The sequence below is a fragment of the Wasmannia auropunctata genome, unplaced genomic scaffold (assembly GCF_000956235.1).
Source record: "Wasmannia auropunctata unplaced genomic scaffold, wasmannia.A_1.0 LD336000.1, whole genome shotgun sequence".
NCBI classification, from domain to species: Eukaryota; Metazoa; Arthropoda; class Insecta; order Hymenoptera; family Formicidae; genus Wasmannia; species Wasmannia auropunctata.
This window is the reverse complement of record NW_012026890.1, coordinates 962905-982117: the sequence shown is the minus strand read 5'-3', so window position 1 is coordinate 982117 and position 19213 is coordinate 962905. Positions and strand designations below refer to the sequence as shown.

General features: G+C 32.5%; 1 protein-coding gene and 1 long non-coding RNA gene across 4 annotated transcripts; both read left to right on the top strand.

The window, feature by feature from the left end:
* Positions 1-1294: 1294 nt before the first annotated feature.
* On the top strand, positions 1295-17889 carry LOC105453276 (tyrosine aminotransferase). 3 transcript variants are annotated; one of them, XM_011695079.1, is made up of 11 exons: positions 1296-1704; positions 7177-7281; positions 8094-8161; positions 9096-9254; positions 12192-12383; positions 13025-13107; positions 14637-14706; positions 16259-16387; positions 16459-16542; positions 16783-16881; positions 17486-17889. In XM_011695079.1, exons 1-11 carry the CDS (start codon positions 1563-1565, stop codon positions 17639-17641), a joined length of 1287 nt encoding a protein of 428 aa, XP_011693381.1. In that variant the 5' UTR covers positions 1296-1562; the 3' UTR covers positions 17642-17889. The 3 variants fall into 3 exon arrangements, with proteins under 3 accessions (XP_011693382.1, XP_011693381.1, XP_011693383.1); XM_011695081.1 differs by lacking the exon at positions 1296-1704 and adding an exon at positions 6809-7049; XM_011695080.1 differs by lacking the exon at positions 7177-7281 and having other exon boundaries at positions 1295-1704.
* Positions 14716-16118, top strand: LOC105453275. Its single transcript, XR_974846.1, has 2 exons — positions 14716-15130; positions 15599-16118. It is a non-coding gene; the product is annotated as an uncharacterized LOC105453275 (long non-coding RNA).
* Positions 17890-19213: the final 1324 nt, after the last annotated feature.

Below are 19213 nucleotides of genomic sequence, written 5' to 3'. Positions count from 1 at the left end.
ATATGATTAATCTAGGCTTGGTTCGTGAAGGACTTTATGTTGACGAAGTAATTTATTCTTAAAGTTAGATACAAAGGTCAAATCTTTTTCATTAATATGCCTTAGATAAAGTTTTTAAATTAGAATATTATTTTTTAAAAATATTCTTTCAATTATTGAACTTATATGCTTTACTTATATTATCAATATCGCGTCGTCATGGACGTCAATATGCATATTTTATCAAAATCTGTTTCGTCAATTTCTCTTGTATTGATTATCTACATTTGTCACCAAATAAGCGACAATATCGTCAATATGCGTTAATAAGAAATATCGCTCGTCTTTATACCGACAAAATTGCCGACCGATATCAGAGCGAATGTTTCGTGTTCGCTTTAATATTGAAGCTTTATTTAATCCATTTGTGCTGTTACGATTTAATTTGAATTTACATTTTCCAATCGAGGTATTTGGCAAACGTTCATCGTCCATCAGTTAACTTTATTGATTCGCAAAAATGTTATATACGTAAAATTATCATTATCACATTGCACCCATTAAGTCTAACAATAAGATAATAATAAAGCTTAAAGAGGAGTAATTTATATCACAGCGTTTAATGAACATATATTATACCATAATAAAGAATATAAAGGATTTAAAGTCATTATATCTATGAGCCTAAATTATTTCAATTTTTTCTTTATTAGCGAAATAGAAGCATATAATGTGTAAAAAATTAGGAGAATAATACGTCAATTAAGAAAAAAATTTGCTTTTATACGTCTATGCTTCTTCGATCGACCGTATCCGTCTATTTTTTTTGCAGACAACAATAATTTTTCGCAGCATCTGATTTACGTATTCATCCCTGACATTTGCCGAGCGCATAGATACAGCGGGAGGAACGCCGCGTTAAACTCAATTAACGAGCGAACGCACGTTTCGCGATGTCGTCGTTGTCGTAGCCGTCGGACCGAAACAGCGCTCGAATAATCTCCATGACTGTAACTCGGAGTAAACAGTTACAAGGTATAATTGCATAAACATTAGAGACGCAACAAAATAGAGATAGTGGAGTTAAGGTTCTACATTCTAAACTACCGGCGCGGCGCGGCGGTGCGACGGAGGCAGGTGAAGGAGAAACGGAGAGGCACACGCACACCACTCTCTTGTTTGTTCCCGTGTAGATGACAACTACGTCGAAGTTGCTCGAGGCGCTCGTTCCCTACGTATAAGTAGGGAATCCATTTAGTTAATTATAAAAGAAGGTGTGGTGCCGAACGGACCAATCCGACCGGTTCGTTTGTCCTCCAGCCTCCGGGCATTTCGATTATTAGCGCGCTGTCCCGATCCAGGCTCAGTGACGGAGAACCAGCTACGCGAGAATCGTCGATCGTATATCGATATAGTGTAATCAGCTCTGTGAGAGAACCTATCGATAGTGAGGGTCAACACAGCGAGTCGAGAGACCCAAACGTTCCCCTTGGAGACACACACGTGCGCTGATTGATTATTTACACCGGCGAAATATTAGCAGACACCGGGCTACCGAGAAGCACTTCTTCGCGAGCGACAAAATGTCCGTACCCAACTTCCGCGAATGTTGGAACGTTTGCGCCTCCAACATCGCTCGCCGAACGCACAATCCCATAAGGTCGATCGTAGAAAATATCATCGTCGAGCCGAATCCCAACAAGCCGATGATCGCGTTGTCTATTGGTGAGTTTAGCCCACGTGTAAGATTTGTCTTATCATGAGTCTAGCGACAAAACACTTACTCTGTACGGGAAGAATCTTTCTTAAAACTAAGTGAAGATAATCGAGCCAAGAAGTACAGACGCGATAAAGTAGAAGTAGATATTCGTTTATAATATAAGTATATATTATATGGATTTTTCATCAAATGAAATAACAAATAAGCAAATATTTTTTGCTTTTTTTTCCAAAATTACAATTACAAAGAAAAATTGAATTTAAACAATTTGAAATAAAAAATTTGATAATCATCAGTCATTAAAAAATAAACTTGTTATATTTATGTATGGTTAAACAAATTTTTAAGTAATTTTACGCGACAAATCTTTACTTAAATACATTTCCTTAAAAATCTGTCTATCTCTTCTTCAAAAATTTACAAGTTAAAAAAATAGATAATAATATTTCTCTTTTATTATTTCTAGGCGAGATATATAATAAAACAGGGTTTTTATATTATGTTTAAAATAAAGAAAATAATTTTTGTTTTATATATTTTGACTCTTATAATTTTAATACGTCAGAAGCTCATTTTTATTACAATGAGCTTTATCACAGGAGACTTATAACCCATTGCAGTTAAAAGCTTTCTGTATATTTCGTTTGATGAAAAAGCAATTTTGTTCTCAGCTGCTTCTTAAATAACGAAATAAAATGCGCATAATGATAACACTCTCACTTCTCAATTCGTAATTTATAAAATCATTATTTAAAATTTGAAATATTTTCTATTAAAAAAAAAAATATATATATTTAAAATCTTTATTTAAAATTGTCAAATAAGCATTGTATTCATTAATGCATTGATTGTTCCGACTGTCACGGGTGACCAGCGTGATTGAAATTTTTTAAACAACTTGTAAAAAATACATGCCATTTATAAAATTTTGATATGACATAAATAGACTATAACAACAGCATATAACAACGTAAAATCATGTTGACTAAAAATATACTTTTATTTATTAACAGAGAAATCCTTTGATTTATTGACAGAAAAAATTAATAATAAATTAAATCAGGGTACACCTGGTCCGAAATTTACATATTCTTGCAATATTTTTAATATATTTAATTCGATTATAAATGCGTAATTTTTTAAAAATTTCCTAGCGCTACTTCATTTGTATTATAATATTCAAAATTTGCCGTTGATTCTCTGGATTTCCACCCTTTTATGCTACAAAAAGAAAAACAGAAACGCACAAGATGGTCCATCGTGATGGTGTAATCAAGCGGTTATTTTTTTTAACGCGAGACAAGAATGGCGGAACCGACGGCCGATCATTTTTTTGCAAAGTAAAGGGGAGGATTATACACACGTCGCGTTTCTTTACTGCGAAAGCGTTAGGCACGTGCGTCCAAGCGAAATTACAATTTGTGTTTTATGTCGCTGATGTATAAATGAATGGATTGCGGTAATTAAATGCAGTACTTAATATATAAAAGATTAAATTCGTAAGGCCGAAAAATAAAATTATTAGGTCCATTTATTTTATTCGGGACGCACTTTGTGAAAAACGTTACGCAAATAAAGGGCCACCTACAAAGGCTCTGCACGTGCCGGCTTCGCCGGTAAACGCAGGTAAATGCATACAAATTGCAAACTTTCGCTGTTTCCCCGTTGAGTACGGTTAGATCCTCAATATGCATGATCTCCAGAGCTTGATGTGAAAAAAGTTTGACGGATTGATGAAAAATGGAAGGTCAAATATCCCATGCGAGGGAAATATGCTAGAATATGAAAAAGCGCATTTTGAGCAACTCCAGAGTCCCGCAGGAACTGGGTTGAAAATACCGAACTGCGTTCGATGCGCGACCTGCTCGGATTTTTTTTTTAACGCATGAAATACCCATGTAATTTTTCGTGTATCATCTTTGTAACAGTCAAGTCTCTTTTTACTGCCGTATACGTATAGTAGTCTATTATCACCGTATCAAATTTTAGTAGTATCTTTTATAAATATTTGGTATCGATGGAATTTGAAGAAAATGTTCTACTAGAAAGATAATTGTACGTCGTAAATATTTGTGTTTTGATCTTTTTTTATCATACTGCAGGAATGTTCCCATTCTGTTAGATTTATTGTTGAATTATCGATATATTCAGTATGAATTAAATCACATTCTAAAAGAAGTTAACGAGATAAGATTATTTTTCTGAGTTTCTTAAACGTAAACGTAATTAATAACGAATTTATTTATGTTTATTATTAGTGCTTTCTCACACGCGCTCGTAGTAAACTATCGCACACGTCTATATACGTAAATTATTTTGTTAAACGTAAAATGTAATGAATGCTAAATAAACTATATATTTTACACACGCTATCTTATCTTCATTCGTTCGTATGTTGAACGTATAAAATGCATCTTGCAACCCGTTTCGACGATTATCTTACTTGACGCCTACGCCTGACTCCAACTGCCTAAGTCTTGTCGTGACTATATTTACACACTCGCGAAATTTATGAATTTGGGACATGCATTCGTATTAATATTTATCGTACACCTCGCGCTGTCACTTTCTTTTCAATAATCCGGTTAAAAATGCGAGTTAACTTTGTGTTTCCAAGCTTCCCTCCGCCCTTCTCTTTCAAAAGTATTAAAACTTAATACGCAGTTCGCTCTAGAAAATATTGGTACGCAAACACGCGACGCAGGATAGACAATATTTCGTTTGCCGGCTCTCCGCCGTATTTCTAAAGGAAACAACTTTTTCAGAGGTTTATCGGATAACAGTTTCCGAGGCGGTAAAACAATCGCAATATACTTGGCCCGATCAAATTCCTGCGGCGCTTAATCTCTTAAAAAAATAATAATAATAAATAATCTTCGAGATTGAAGAGTTGAGAATTTAAAATCCTCGAGATGTTTATACGTTAAACAAGCTGTTTAAACAGCTGCTGGCATCAAGAACATAACGTTTCTCGTATGTTCAATTACGTCTATTTTTATATTAAATATCGCGTAAGTAATTGATAACAGTTTTTAAAAATATTTTAGCTCCGGTAGTTTTCGAATAAAAATTTTGCATATTGTAGAAATTTTTATTTTTAATTACGCTTTTCGGAAAAAATTGATATTTAGTGGTATAATAAAATATTGAGAGAGCATGTTAAATTGAATAAATAAAAATCTGGTCTTTTTAATCAGTAACCTTCCAAAAAATTTTTTTCCGAGAACTGACAGTAGAGATGAAAAGGACTGCAAATCCGTCCTGAATAGTTACGCACATAAAACTGAAGCACCGAGAATGTTTGTCTACGAGAATTAATTGTAGGTACATTTTGTTCCCTTTAATTTCTTTTTTAACTTCCTTAATTCTTCAGAAAGTTTCTTAAACCTCTCCCGTGCCTGGGACACGCGATTTTAACTGCACGGCGGAGTTTTAAAAAGCGGTGAAAAGTTAAAAGGCGGTGGTAGTGACGCGTGAGTCCCCTTAATATTTGCAGAACACGAGTGGCGCAGAATGCGGATGTGTCAGAATGTATCGGAAAAACGTCCTCAGCAAATTTTATAGTGGAATAGAATAGAATTGACATACGAGCACGCTAATCTAAATATATTTCGATAGAAATCCCGACCGGATGTGCCAGCGGCTGTATACATTTTCAAGAGTTTCCTTTTATTCTACACATACATATGCAATTCGAAGAAGATTACAGCATCGAAAATAGAATGGCAGTAGCACGAAAATTTTCGTTACACCGTTGCCCTTGGATCTTTTTTTTGTTCGATAGAAAAATAAGGATTATATAATGTAATAAGATATTGGCGTGAGAATATCTTGATATTTTGCACTTTTATATGCAAAAAAGGACATAAAATTCTAAAAAAAATTTTTTTTGAGAATATCTTGATATTTTGCACTTTTATATGCAAAAAGGACATAAAATTCTAAAAAAAAAATTTTTTTTGACAAAAATGAATGAAGCCTTTTCGGGGAATTTTTCATACAGATACTACATATCGAAAATGTACAGGATGTCCCAGAATTCGCACCGTTTCTGATTCATGCTTAGCGCGCGTTTATTCGTTTATCTTTAAACTACTTTTGTTTAAAAACTGTTGTTCGGATGCAATTTTGCCACGGATAAAGTTGTTTCTTCTAACACATTGCATTGTGCAAATTCCGTGCAAGTTCCGTGTGCGCAAATTCTGGAACACGCTGCGTGTGTCTCGTATGTCGATAAAAGTTTCGGTATTTGGCTGTGTTCTAAAAAATATTCTAAAACAGTATAACAGTTTATAAGTTTCATAATATTAATTAGCGATATACGCGCGCTTTAAATCTTTAAATCATCAACCAATCATGAATTATAAAAATGAATTATATAAAATAAGAAATTTGACTTATTTTTCTTTATCCAAAAGAGATGTACATATTAATTTCAAAAAAAGTCCTAAAAAAGATTATTGCTAATGTTTTTATTATTGCACAATTATATCCAGTAAAAAAACGCACATAAATTTTTATTAATTCTAAAATGTAATATAATTTTGAAGTTTAATAAAGTTAATAATACAAAAATAATGTGTAAAAATCGTAGTAAAATGTATTAATAAAAAGATTAAAACATATTTATTCCTAAAAACAGATCTGATTAAATCATTTCATTATCTTTTTTTTTATTGCTTTCCTTACCGTATAAAAACCGCCGAACAAATGTTCTATATGTAACTGAGTTTCCGCGTTTTCCGATTTTCGTTGTTCTATGTGTTTCTTGATATAACTATAATTATAATAACAAGTATTGTATACCCACGTGAATGAACGAAAAATAATAAAGTTAATTAATGAAAAATTTCGAATGCGATGCAGTTACACACATGTCATTAACACGTGTAATGAATAATTCACTCACAACTCAACGATTTCAGTGTTCGTGCGTACACTAATTGACATTTGCTACAACAGGAATGTGAAATATAATCGGAAAATATTAACTTCAACGCCGTCGAAACGCAATCCTTCCCGATTAACAATGGCGAAGTTGTAATTACATAAATCTCGTGGCATTCTCGCGTAGCTCGGATTTTATTTCGTCGTTGCGCTTCTGTTGCCCCGCAACGGAAATTTCGCAACAAGGATTGACTATGGCGGATAGCCTCCGGGAAACAATTAATTAATTTCAATTATATCCAGAATTCGAGCAGTGCGGTGGAGTGTTTCGTTGCACTTTGACAACGCGTCTGTAAACTGGCGTATTCGTACAGTTATCCTAGTTTGAATGCAGTAATCAATTATAACGACATGCATAGTGTAATTAGGTGTTTACGTGAAACTACATAGTGGCGAATGTTTGGTAAAAAAAAAAACAGATTTACATAATAGAGATTTATGTAATCACAGTTGCACGATAACCGATAAATAAATATTCATTTTATAAAGCTTCTAAAACTACTTTTGAGATTTTATTATTCTGTTTTAAGGCGATCCTACAACTTTCGGTAATTTAAAGCCACCGAAGGAAGTGATCGAGGCAGTTCAAGAGAGCGTCGCTTCGCAATTATATAACGGATATGCACCGAGCACAGGTAGTTTTTAATGAGATCCATAAGTGTAGATACTTAAATTTTTATCGACTTTTAGAAAAGTCTTCTATATTTTAAGTAATCTTGAGTTTACGGGAAATTTTAAAGTATGGCAGAAATAACGAAAAAATTCAAACTTGTTATTAATGACTGATATAAATTTCATATAAATGCATCCTGTTACACTATTGATTTTCCACAAATGAGTATAGATATAAATAATTTAAATAATATCGTAAACAATTATGGTATTGATTTGCTAGGTTGATGTGACGCGCGTCTGTTATACGAGAAATTATTAAATTATTAATAAACAGACCTTTTCACTGCATGCACTCTTAAATCTAGTGTCAAATTTAACTTTACTTAAGTCGCCACTGCTCCTACTTAATATATCGCGGCATTGCTGCAATAGTGTCATATCTCGAAAATTGACAATTTTGAGTTATTTATCACCAAATAAAAGTACACGCCAAAATCCATCTTTTCCAATAAATAATTTAAACTTGTCATTTTTCGAGATATGACACTATTGCAGCAATGCCGCGATATAGTTTTTTTTTTAACTAAAATAATATAGCTATTTTTAAATAAAACAATGGAATTTAACCAAAATTTAGGTCAAATTTGAACTGTTTTAAACGATTTAACTCCATTGTTTTATTTAAAAATAACTATTTGTTAAGTAGGAGCAGTGGCGACTTAAGTAAGATTAAATTTTACACTATAGATTTAATAAATGTGGCTTAAGTAATAATGTATACATATATTTATTCAGTAACATATAAAAAAATATATTTTTACTTATTTTACAGGTTACCAGAAGGCACGAGAAGCCGTAGCTGAGTACAGCTCCAATGAATTCGTGAAAGTCGATCCTAAGGTAGGAAGAACACGTGCTTATATCGAATGTCGCAGGTAGATCGACTAACCACGTGTGTCGCGAGCACATTCGAGGTCATTGACACGTGCATTGAGATTTCTTGTCACGCGTTTAAACTGTATCTTACGTTTATTCAACAATAATACTGTTATTATTTATTCAACTGTCGGTATAGTCGGCAAGTCAAATTTTGCCCAAGTTATTTTAATATTAATAACATCGTAAATTTCTTTCGGCCGCAAGAAAGGGAGGCGACGTGGATTTTATAAAGAGAACAACGTGGTCGATTGCATATTGCGAGTAGTATATGGTCGTACAATCTCAAAGATAGTTAATTAATTTAGTGAATTTCGGCGCTGTAAAAATCACAGATAGAAGAAAAAATATATTGATAAAATATATTTAGCTATTAATACATAAAGAGATTAACAACCAAACAAGTTTCTAATTTTTTTACAAACAATTTACTAAATTATCCAAACAGTTGTTAAAATATGTGGCAAAACTTTGCGTTGGATAACAATAGGGAAATTAAAATATTTACTGCAAAAGAAAATTCTATTACTTTCTTTTATATCATTTTTAATCATATCTTCTATATGCTATTCTTCTATATGCAATTACGCTTAACTTGTAAATATCACATTCATCTGCCCATAGGCAAAATTCTTACAATAAGTAATGTACCAATTTTTTTTTACTAGATTGACCATATAAATGTATTTTTTTACATTTTAATATCAGAACGCTGAAAATTTTTTTATCTCATATCAAGTAAATCTGTTAAAAAAAAAATACAAAAGCATGGAAACGTAAAAATATTTTTTAACTTAAAAATATTACTTTTTTTCATTTCCATTCTACATTTAATATGACGCGAATAAAGGCAAAACACGCGGAAATAAAATATTTCGTGTCTCTGTATTTGCCATAGGATGTAATCCTGTGCAGTGGATGTTCTTGCGCCCTCGACTTGTGTATTACGGCTTTAGCTCGAGAAGGTCAAAACATCCTAATTCCACGCCCCGGTTTTTCCATCTATCGAACGCTGGCGGAGGGCCTTGGTATTACGGTCAAAACGTACAATTTACGTGTGAGTATTCTTCTCGAGAGAGGAAATCAAAGTGACCTGCACGATCTGCACGTTCTAAAATGTGCAAATTATAATTCTAGTAATTATTCTCGCGATGACTCGACGGCTATGCATATAAAAATCGGAGTTCTTTTTACGAGTGTTTCGAGCACACGTGAAATAATTATTTCGAAAAAAAGCATGTCAAAGTCAAATGGCGAGAAAATTTCTTTTTTTTTTTTTACAGGAATATAGCAATTCTGAGTTTATCCTTTAAATGTTCCCTTTTAAAGTATTATATTTTACACGTGTTCTGTCAGGTATTTCTGAAATATCAAATTAATTAATACTTTTTTTATTTATTTGCTTAATGTCACGCGTTTGTGAACAAACAGCGCAATGGACATCAGTTTCATATTCCCGTGATAACGTGTAAAATATCGATCGATATCACAGCGTAGTGGCTACTCTGTAATAATGCGCTTGTAAAAGAGAGGTAGTATTATACGCGCTACCGTGTTGCATCGTCATTAATAAGAAACGTGCATAACAGCGTCCGCTATATTTCTTAAGTTACGCGTTATTACAAAACGCACTTCAAGCTGTACTGTCGGTGCTTAGTAAGCAGCTTTATATGCAAAAATATACCATTTCGTTAGTATCTTTAAATTTATTAACCACCTAGGGCGTGAATGCATTCATTTACGAAAAACAATGAGGGTGCATAATATTCCGTTTATTTAGTCTGCACGAGGACAGGGTGGAATCTCTTAGCACAGCAATGTCAATTATATTATACACATATTCTTTTATTGATATATGCCAGAAAATATCGTCCTTTTAAAATAAAATTTGCAATGAAACAAGATTTTATTCGATTTTTATACGTTTGTAAAACGTATATAAAAAAAAAAAAAGTAACGTCAATTCACAAATATTTCATTTGGATTTTATAATTTTTATGCAATACCCATACAAAAATTTAAAAAAGAACGAGAGCATTATTGATAAATTAATTAAAATAATACTTCGTTGCAAACGTGTACAGTTATATTAATTTCTTTCATTGTGTAACAGCACAGAAAAAAAAATTGTTATACAAAAAATAATTTTTTAGTTTGCCAAAAATTTTTATTCTCAATATTAAAAGTCTCTCTAATTTTATAATTCAATTTATATAATTTACATATAATTATACAATTTTATTAAAACTTGCTAATTTCGTAATTTAATTTAAAGAATTAATTTATATACAATTTTAATTATAAATTTATAACACAATTTATTTTATCACGTTTACTTTATTTTGCAAAGATTTCTCATTTTTATTTGCAAAACATTTACAGTAGTTTACCGTAAGCCGTCATTGCATAATGACTTTGAACGGCACAAAATCATATTTAAATTACCCTTTGCTATTTACACGATAAATCAGTGCTTTCGCTCGGGGATCTTCAAACCGGCGTGCTAATGAGGTTTCCTCTCTTTTCAGCTTCGCTTGACGGCGAGTTTTAACATCTCGCTCTTCTCTCTGCGCGTCGTTGCGAACTATTTTACGTTCTAAAAGTAATTACAACCATAATATGCCGAAGCTTCAATTTTATATAAGACGGAATGTGTTGTGCAAGGAATTTGTAATCCCTTGACACAACATTGTCAAGGGATCACTTAATACGTGCTTATACATTATGTATTATACATATCAATCGCATAAGCCATAAATATATACACTGTTAAATTTATAATGTCAAATTTAACCTTATTTAAGTCGCCATTGCACCTACTTTTAAGATATAATTATTTTTATCTAAAAACTATATGATGTACACAGAGAAAAAATAAAATTTTCTCCGTGTAGTCATTTTTAAATAAAACGATAGAATTTAAATTTAGATTAACAAATTTAGGTTAAATTTGAACTATTTTAAATTATTTAAGCTCCATTGTTTTAGTTAATATATAATTATTTATTAAGTAAGAAACATTATAGATTTAACAGTGTATATTGGTTCATAAACAATTAATTTTATAAAAGCCACGTAAATGTTATGCTTTTACTGCTACTGTATTATTTTTTATGCAAATATTTTTCTTTCTTTCTTCATTAAAAATGTTTCTTTAAAATTATATCATTTAGAATGCTTTGAATAAAAATATATTACCTATCAAAATTATTTCGGCATTATAATTGCAAATAGTTGCTTTATTTTCGCGATATAATTTTGCAAAAAAAAATGTTTAGATAAAAAATTATTGGAATATTACAATGCTTTTAATTGCCAAGTAACATTTTAATTATAAAATAAATAAGTTTCGTTATGAGTTCATTTAATAAATTTATATCTACAAGTTGAAAAATTATTCAAAAAACATATACAACTATTATAAAAATCATATTATCAAATATTAGGCAATTAAATTTAAAGAGTTACTTATTGAAATTAAAATTATAAAATTTAATGAAAAAAGAAGAGTAAATATATCTATTCATTTTTTAACACTGTATTAAAAGCATTGTATTATTTTACTGGTACAATACCTATTATAACTTTTTGATTATAAATATTTTGGGCAGGTTTATTAATCTTTTCTCAACCAAAGCTTTTTTTCATGATGTTTTAGTATTAAATATTCAGTATTAAATATTTTCACATAACCAATCCTTCAAATAAAAATTCTAAAAAGTTGAAAAGGACATTTATATAGGTTTCGTGACAGACTTTCAATTAAAAATTAGTATAAAAGTTTCGCTGAAAGCGAGGAAACATTTTTGCCGCGTTAAAATTTTTGTCCGTCAAGAATTGTTCAAGAACTTGTAATCGAGACAAAATGCGTGGTATTTGAGTACCTACACCTTGTACATAATATTACGTGGCATGGAGGAGAATGGTGGGCGGAAGCGAAGACACGAGAGAGCTCATCGCGAATGCATTCTATTAATATTAATCGTTTCTATAGCCGCAGCTCGGTTGGGAGATCGATCTGGACGACCTGAAGGAGCAAATCGACGAGTCGACAGCGGCGATTATTATAAACAATCCGTCAAATCCGTGCGGCTCCGTGTTCAGCCGCGACCATATACTTGACATTCTCGACATCGCCGCTCGTTACTACGTACCCATTATAGCCGATGAGATTTACGAGCACATGGTACGTACCCGAATATTACGCTTACCATCCCAAGTATCAAGTGACAAATCGTTTCATTTGCGTAAAGCACGAATCACGCCGTTCTGTTCAAACGTACGAAATTGGGTGCGAAATTAATTTAGAATAGATATGCACGGTGTCCCAAATTCGAATGACCGCGCTTGCACTTTGTTATCGGTTGTCAAAAAGAAATTTTTTTTGTTTGTGGCATAAGATATTCAGTTAATTTGATAATAATAAAATAATTAATAGTAAAGAAAAATAGGTAACTGTAAAGAGAAATAAAGCATATTAATTTTGCACTTTCAAACGTGTCGTTTTTTCTACTAATATTATCTGAGAAAATTTTATTTTTGTTATAAGAATATATTTATAATTTTATTATAAGAAGTATATTAATCAAAAATTTAAAATATATCATTTATAAAAGAATCTGACACGTGAATTTTTATAACTTGAAGCGCGTACAAGTATTATATTCAAATAATAGCAATAGCTATTTTGAAAACTTCAATGACGGAGAAATTCAATGAAGTCTGATAGTCACGGTTTTATGCATTATTTCCTATCACATCCCTTTGCATGCAAGCAAAACATACGTGTCAATTATACGCAAATACATTTTTTGCCGCTGTTTTCAGGTATTTCCAGGACGGACTTTCCACTCGTTAGCGTCTCTATCGACCGAAGTTCCTATTTTGTCGTGCAGCGGACTGACTAAAAGGTATGTCGGAACGTAAAATGATTATAAAACTCCCTGCATTTAGACGCTCGGAACACGAGATTTTCTGTAACAATTTTCACGCGAAATAATGTACGATTTTCACGTATTAAACAAGACGGTTCGCAGCTAATCTACCCCTTTGAAACAAAACGTCGCGTTACTAAAAAGCTTTTTTCAAGACCAAGGGTCAGCAGGGTATGAAATAAATTTCCATGTTTTTAATATTCAATTTAAAGAATGCCTATAAACGTTAAAATAAAAGATCCAAACAACGTTCGGGAAAATGGTAGGAAATGGTAGAAAAAGTCTTGTAATCATTTCTAACGTTACAAATGAGATAGTGATTTTAAAATAATTTGGAAGGTGCAGCACCGACAGTGCCCTCCCTGCATCGGGTTTTACAGTTATTTTCAGTACGTTACCTTCTATTGTCTCTCATCGGGAAAAGGTATGGAGCGAAACTAGCGATTCGTGAAGTTGACGGAAGGAATCCTTGGGACGGAAGCGCTCCGCCGTAAAATTTTTCGCTCGATTTTTTTCAAAAATAGGGCGCGGGGGGGTTGATTGAGCGTGAATAAAACGTCGCGATCAAAGCCCGCGCGGGCATACCCCGAAGTTTCGCGATTATGCCTCCATTATTCTAACGGTATCAGATCTGAAACGCAACTTAATTTACGACCGTTCGCCATACCAGTTGTAAATGAGTTTCCTGCACAGTTTGTTGCTAAGTCTTTCACCGTGCGGCACGGTGTATATTTTACACGCCGCAGATTTCGCGCGGTATTTTGATATCAAACACGGGGAATCGCGTTTCTCATGTAAAATTTAATGATGCACGCGGTACACGCGAATACGAGATGAAAAAAAAAAATATAAAGCGGGCGGCGGAGGTAAATCAATGAATAAGTAAACGATACGTTTGTAACACGATTAATAGTTATCACGTAACGAATCGCTGATGTATCTTAAAATGAGAATTTCAATACGAATTTTAAAAATTAAATCGTTCCCAAAGAGAGCTTTTGCACGAGGTATACCCATTATAAAATATTATAAATCCGGATAAATTGAACAGAAAGCGAAATAATGCGGCTACATTTAGTAACTTATTTTTTTTTATTTAACAGTATTCAAATTTAGAAGAAAAATTTGTAATCGCACGATATTCGCACCGCATGTGCTGAACAATAGAATAGCATGCCGCAATAAAGATAGCTTCTGTTTATAGACTGCTCACTCATAGAAAGCACATTTTGGATAAAACAATCGAAAGGAAAAAAAAAACAATTTCTAATTAATGAAAAAAAATTAGTTTCTCAATATCAAAATAAGGATTAATTAACTTCGTTACTAATGTTGTAAAGCTATTTTTTAATTATTGTATAATTGTATAATTATTTTTGTATATAAAAAAATGCTATTTTATAGGAATCCCTTTCTTTAATTTAAAAGCCAAAGTAAACTCTCGCGATCTGCAAAATGGAATCTGACAACAATAGTCCCATTTTCGATCTCTCCTTTCTTTGCAGATTTTTAGTTCCAGGCTGGCGTATGGGCTGGATAATAATCCACGATCGTCAGAACGTGCTGGAAGCCGAGGTGGGTAAACGGTCGTGGCACAATACGTGACAGCCCGAAAATAATTGCTTCTCCGGTGGTATTGTTTCCGTAACGAGGCCCGAGCATGTCCCGGCGAGTTCGGCACCGTATACTGCGGATTGGATTAAATTTCGTTGATTAAACTTTATTCCGCCATTAAAGTTTCGGCCCTTTGGCAATCGGCCCTTCGGTCGATCGTTGCCCTTAATTCCTCGTCTTGCAGCTGCGGCATCGCCTCGGAACTAACTTCGAATCGCCGCGCCGCGCGCATCTCTATCGGATATATTTCTGCGTTCTTTAATAACTTCGCTGGAGTTGCAAAGTTGCGATCTTAGATAAGTAATCAAGATCAGAGTCCTGTGGTAGGAAAGTCTAATCGACAAGCTTTATATTGCCCGTGTATTGTTTAAATATCGGGTAAAAGGTAACAGTACAAAAATCTTTTTATCTTAAATCTTTCCTTGCTATAAATTGTTAAAGTCTATTCTATGAGATTGTACACTATTAAATCTATAGTGTCAAATTGAACCTTATTTGAGTCGCCACTGCTCTTACTTAATAAATAGTTCTTTTTTACTAAAACAATGGAGTTAAATAATTTAAAACAGTTCAAATTTAACCCAAATTTGGGTTAAATTCCATTGTTTTATTTAAAAATAATTATTTATTAAGTAGAAGCAATAGCGACTTAAATAAGTTTGACACTATTGATTTAACAGCGTAATTTTATTAACCTAACTCCTAAAACGCGACTAAAACATAATCAAACAATTCTTTTCTTTTCTGTTTTTTTTTGTGAGATATAAAAAGATACATCATTTATTCTGTATTTGTCCACGTATCCACATGTTCGGTGCTTCATTTTTTTTCACGTCACGCTTTGGAAGAAAAGATTGATTCGATCGTTCAAAGGCTGTACGATCGTTTGATGATGTTCCCCCACGGACGAGTATTGGACAAACTGATAAAGTCTGTCGATGTGTAGCACGTTTTGATATTTCACGGTATTTGAAGTTCATATGAAATCTAATATCTACTATCAAGTTTTTGGAAGTAATTTTACATCGATTTCGACATGACTAAGCATCGAGGTCGAGAATTTCTATATCAGTTCGGAATATCACGGAAAAGCATGACATATAATCTTTCGTAAAATTCCTTTCTTTTAAACAATTTGTATGAATTTTACAACAGATTATGATTATTTCGCCGGCATTACGTTATTTATGACAACATTTATCTTCTTTTATCTGTTAAATACATAGAATAAATTTACGAAATTGCTGTTTACCGAAATGCTTCGTGTCTTTTTATTGTATATATTTTATGTACCTGATTCTATATAAATGAGTTTCTCGTATTATACCGATATGTAAAATAAGAAATAAAAATTATATTCTAAAATTTCTAAATTCTAGTACGAATTACGATCATTTAACGTAAATTAAAATACGACAGTATATAGTATATCTTTTGTTGCATCATTTCATATTTAATTATGTAAAGTTAAATAGTTATAAGCTTAACAAATATTTAAATTTTTGTCTCTTAGGTTCGCAAAGGTTTATACTGCTTGAGCCAGCGAATAATTGGCAGCAATACTATTATTCAAGGTGCCTTGCCCACGATACTACGGAAAACGCCACAGAAGTTTTTCGACGATGTCATCCGTACTCTATACGTAAGTTATTGTTACTCAAAAAAAAAATTAATATTTTATATTAAAAATACAAAAATATTGTGATGTTACAGTCGCATTCCAAATTGGCGTACAACTGTGTAATAAAAATCCCGGGATTGAAGCCGATAATGCCGGATGGGGCGATGTACATGATGGTAATTCTTCCCATTGTAATTAGCCTCGCCACACCCTTGCATAATTTCAAGAATCACAGCGCATTGTTTGACAGTCCGTATAGCTCGCGGGCTAAAGCCGTAAATGTTAATCGAGCGTCCGATAAATAGGTCGTACAATTAGTCGGTGCACGACCGCTATTTATACGTTAATGCAAATACCATCAGTAAGGTGGGACCGATTGCAATTTACGAGCTATAAATTATTGAAACGATTTCCAGGTCTACATCGATCTACCGTGCTTTCCGGAATTTAATTCCGATCTGGAATTCGTGCAACGGCTGCTAATGGAAGAATCCGTGTTTTGCCTGCCCGGCCAGGTATGCGTTTCTGACGTTTTAAAATTATCAACTCATTGACCATTTTTAATCTTTTAATTGTATCTCTCGAATCCGTGTAAAAATACACGAGTTTTCGAAATCGAATTTTCACGATATGTCGACATTCCACGCCAATATTGATCGTATGAAAATATTGCAAAAATAAAAGCGTTCTGCTGCAACGAAATGATCTGAATAAATAGCAGGATTTAAATCCTTTTCATTAATTAATGACAAAGTTTGATCAGATTCTGTAATAGATTACATTAAAGAGCTTAAAAAATTTATGGTAATATTTCCGAATTCATATTATTTCACAAATATCAATAAATTGTTATTTTAGAGTTCTTTGTATTCTTTGAATTTAAAATTTAAAATATTAGATTTATGCGTTAATATTGCAGGCATACATTTTTTTACCTTTAATTTCATAATCACGTTATTCATGTTTTTATTTTGTTCTCTAATAATTTATTCAAAAGAGAAAATTTTTTAATACTACAAACCATGAAAGAAAACTAATTTAAAAAAATACTTTGTATAAGTATACAGAAATATAACGTGATTTTATTAATCTTTTATATTCTTTATCTTGATTCCCCAGTGTTTCGATTATCGCTCTTACATGAGGCTAGTAATCACCGTGCCAGGCGACATGATCGAAGAAGCATGTCAGAGGATTCAAGAATTCTGCGAGAGACATCATTACAAAACGGCGGAGAACTCGAGGAGAAATAATTTCAACGAGATTCCGTATTAAGACAGGATCAAATGTACAGAAATTAATCTATTGTGTTAACCCGCATTAAACCGCTGATTATTTTTCGCGGGTCGGATTTCTGGACTCTAAGCAAGAAGAATTCTTCAGCCTCGGTTTTTGCTTATTTGTATATAAAATTTCTTTATTTTTTCATGATTATATCTTTAAGTGTTTAACTGTGTACATCTATTATTTCTGTATTTGTTTGTAAATGCCTGTAATTATGTAATAAAAATTTGATACGCGTACTTTAATATAATTCTTTCTTTCAATTTTAAATACATATATGCGGCAATAATAATTAATAATTGTTATTATAATCCTAACTCTGAAAGTCTGGAGCTTCAAATACTGCAAAACCAAAGACATATTATCGGATTATATTAATCCGAGCTGCTTGCTTCTTGTTTATTTGGAAAAAACCATAATCACTTCTAGCTAAGTATATTCTGATAATACAGGATATTTTTAATTTGTTTTCGCTCATAGATTTCTAGGCAATCGATCTGTAAGATTTTTTATATCTATGTATATTATTTTCTCTAATTTTTTTAATACCATTTAAAAAATCTAATATAAATAAATCTCCACATATTTTTTATAATCCATTACCTCTAAATTAAAATAAACAATATGAAATTCAGCAATGTAAAGTGTAGCAACAGAGTTGTGATATACAGAAATTATAATTCGAAATAATTAATACTTCAAAAAATAAATGAATAAAAAAATGTGACTTACCCCATCGTTGTTCTACATCGTCGTTCGTTGCTTCCTTGGCTCCTCTCGTAGTCTTTCGTTCCTTCGTTGTTACTCCTCCATGATTCTCGTACACACTCATTTGCGAAGCACTTAAAAAAAGGAAAAATCACATTCACTTATTGCTCGATACTTGCGAAGTTTCGTAATGTACGAATCTCGAATGTTATGGAGGATTTTAATAAATTAATGAATGTAACAAGGGTTACGCGAGATAGTAAAAGTTAATTAATTATACAGAATGGTTGCTAATTGTAAGAATGATGGTATTCGAGGAATAGCGGATAGATAAACAAAACGGCTCGCGCCGCGCGAACGGCAACACGTTAACCTTGTGTGCAAGACAGTACCGCGCCGGGCAACAGTTAATTGATTAAAAAGAATGATCGCGATTCGAGTAATACGCAACGACCGCGGAGCAATTCATGGCACTACCTGCCTGCTCAAGCGTTCCCGTTTGAATGATAGCGCGATGACCTTGTTTACGCGCCGGCACTCTGTGCGCGCCGCGGAGGATAAACAAACCTATACACTAGCCAGTTTTGCAGATACGAAAAATTTAACGTCTTAAAAATGTATGTCAAGTGTATTTTGCATTCAAATTTAATTTAGATTCGAATCAGTAATTATGATATATGTATTACGTGCTTCGTCTTGGTGTTCTGAAGACCAGTAATTTATGTAAATTAATATATTTATAGTTAAAGTTATCAAATTTTTGAATTTTAAAAGTAAAATAAAGTTATGTTTAATTAATCCAGAAAATTAGATTAAATAAATCGCAAGAAATGTGGTTTAATAATCTCAAATCAA

Coding starts and splice junctions, on each gene's coding strand:
- LOC105453276 (XM_011695079.1), top strand. CDS start 1,563: ATGTCCGTACCCAACTTCCGCGAATGTTGGAACGTTTGCGCCTCCAAC. Junction 8,162..9,095: donor TCGTGAAAGTCGATCCTAAG/GTAGGAAGAACA, acceptor TATTTGCCATAG/GATGTAATCCTGTGCAGTGG. Junction 9,255..12,191: donor TCAAAACGTACAATTTACGT/GTGAGTATTCTT, acceptor TCGTTTCTATAG/CCGCAGCTCGGTTGGGAGAT.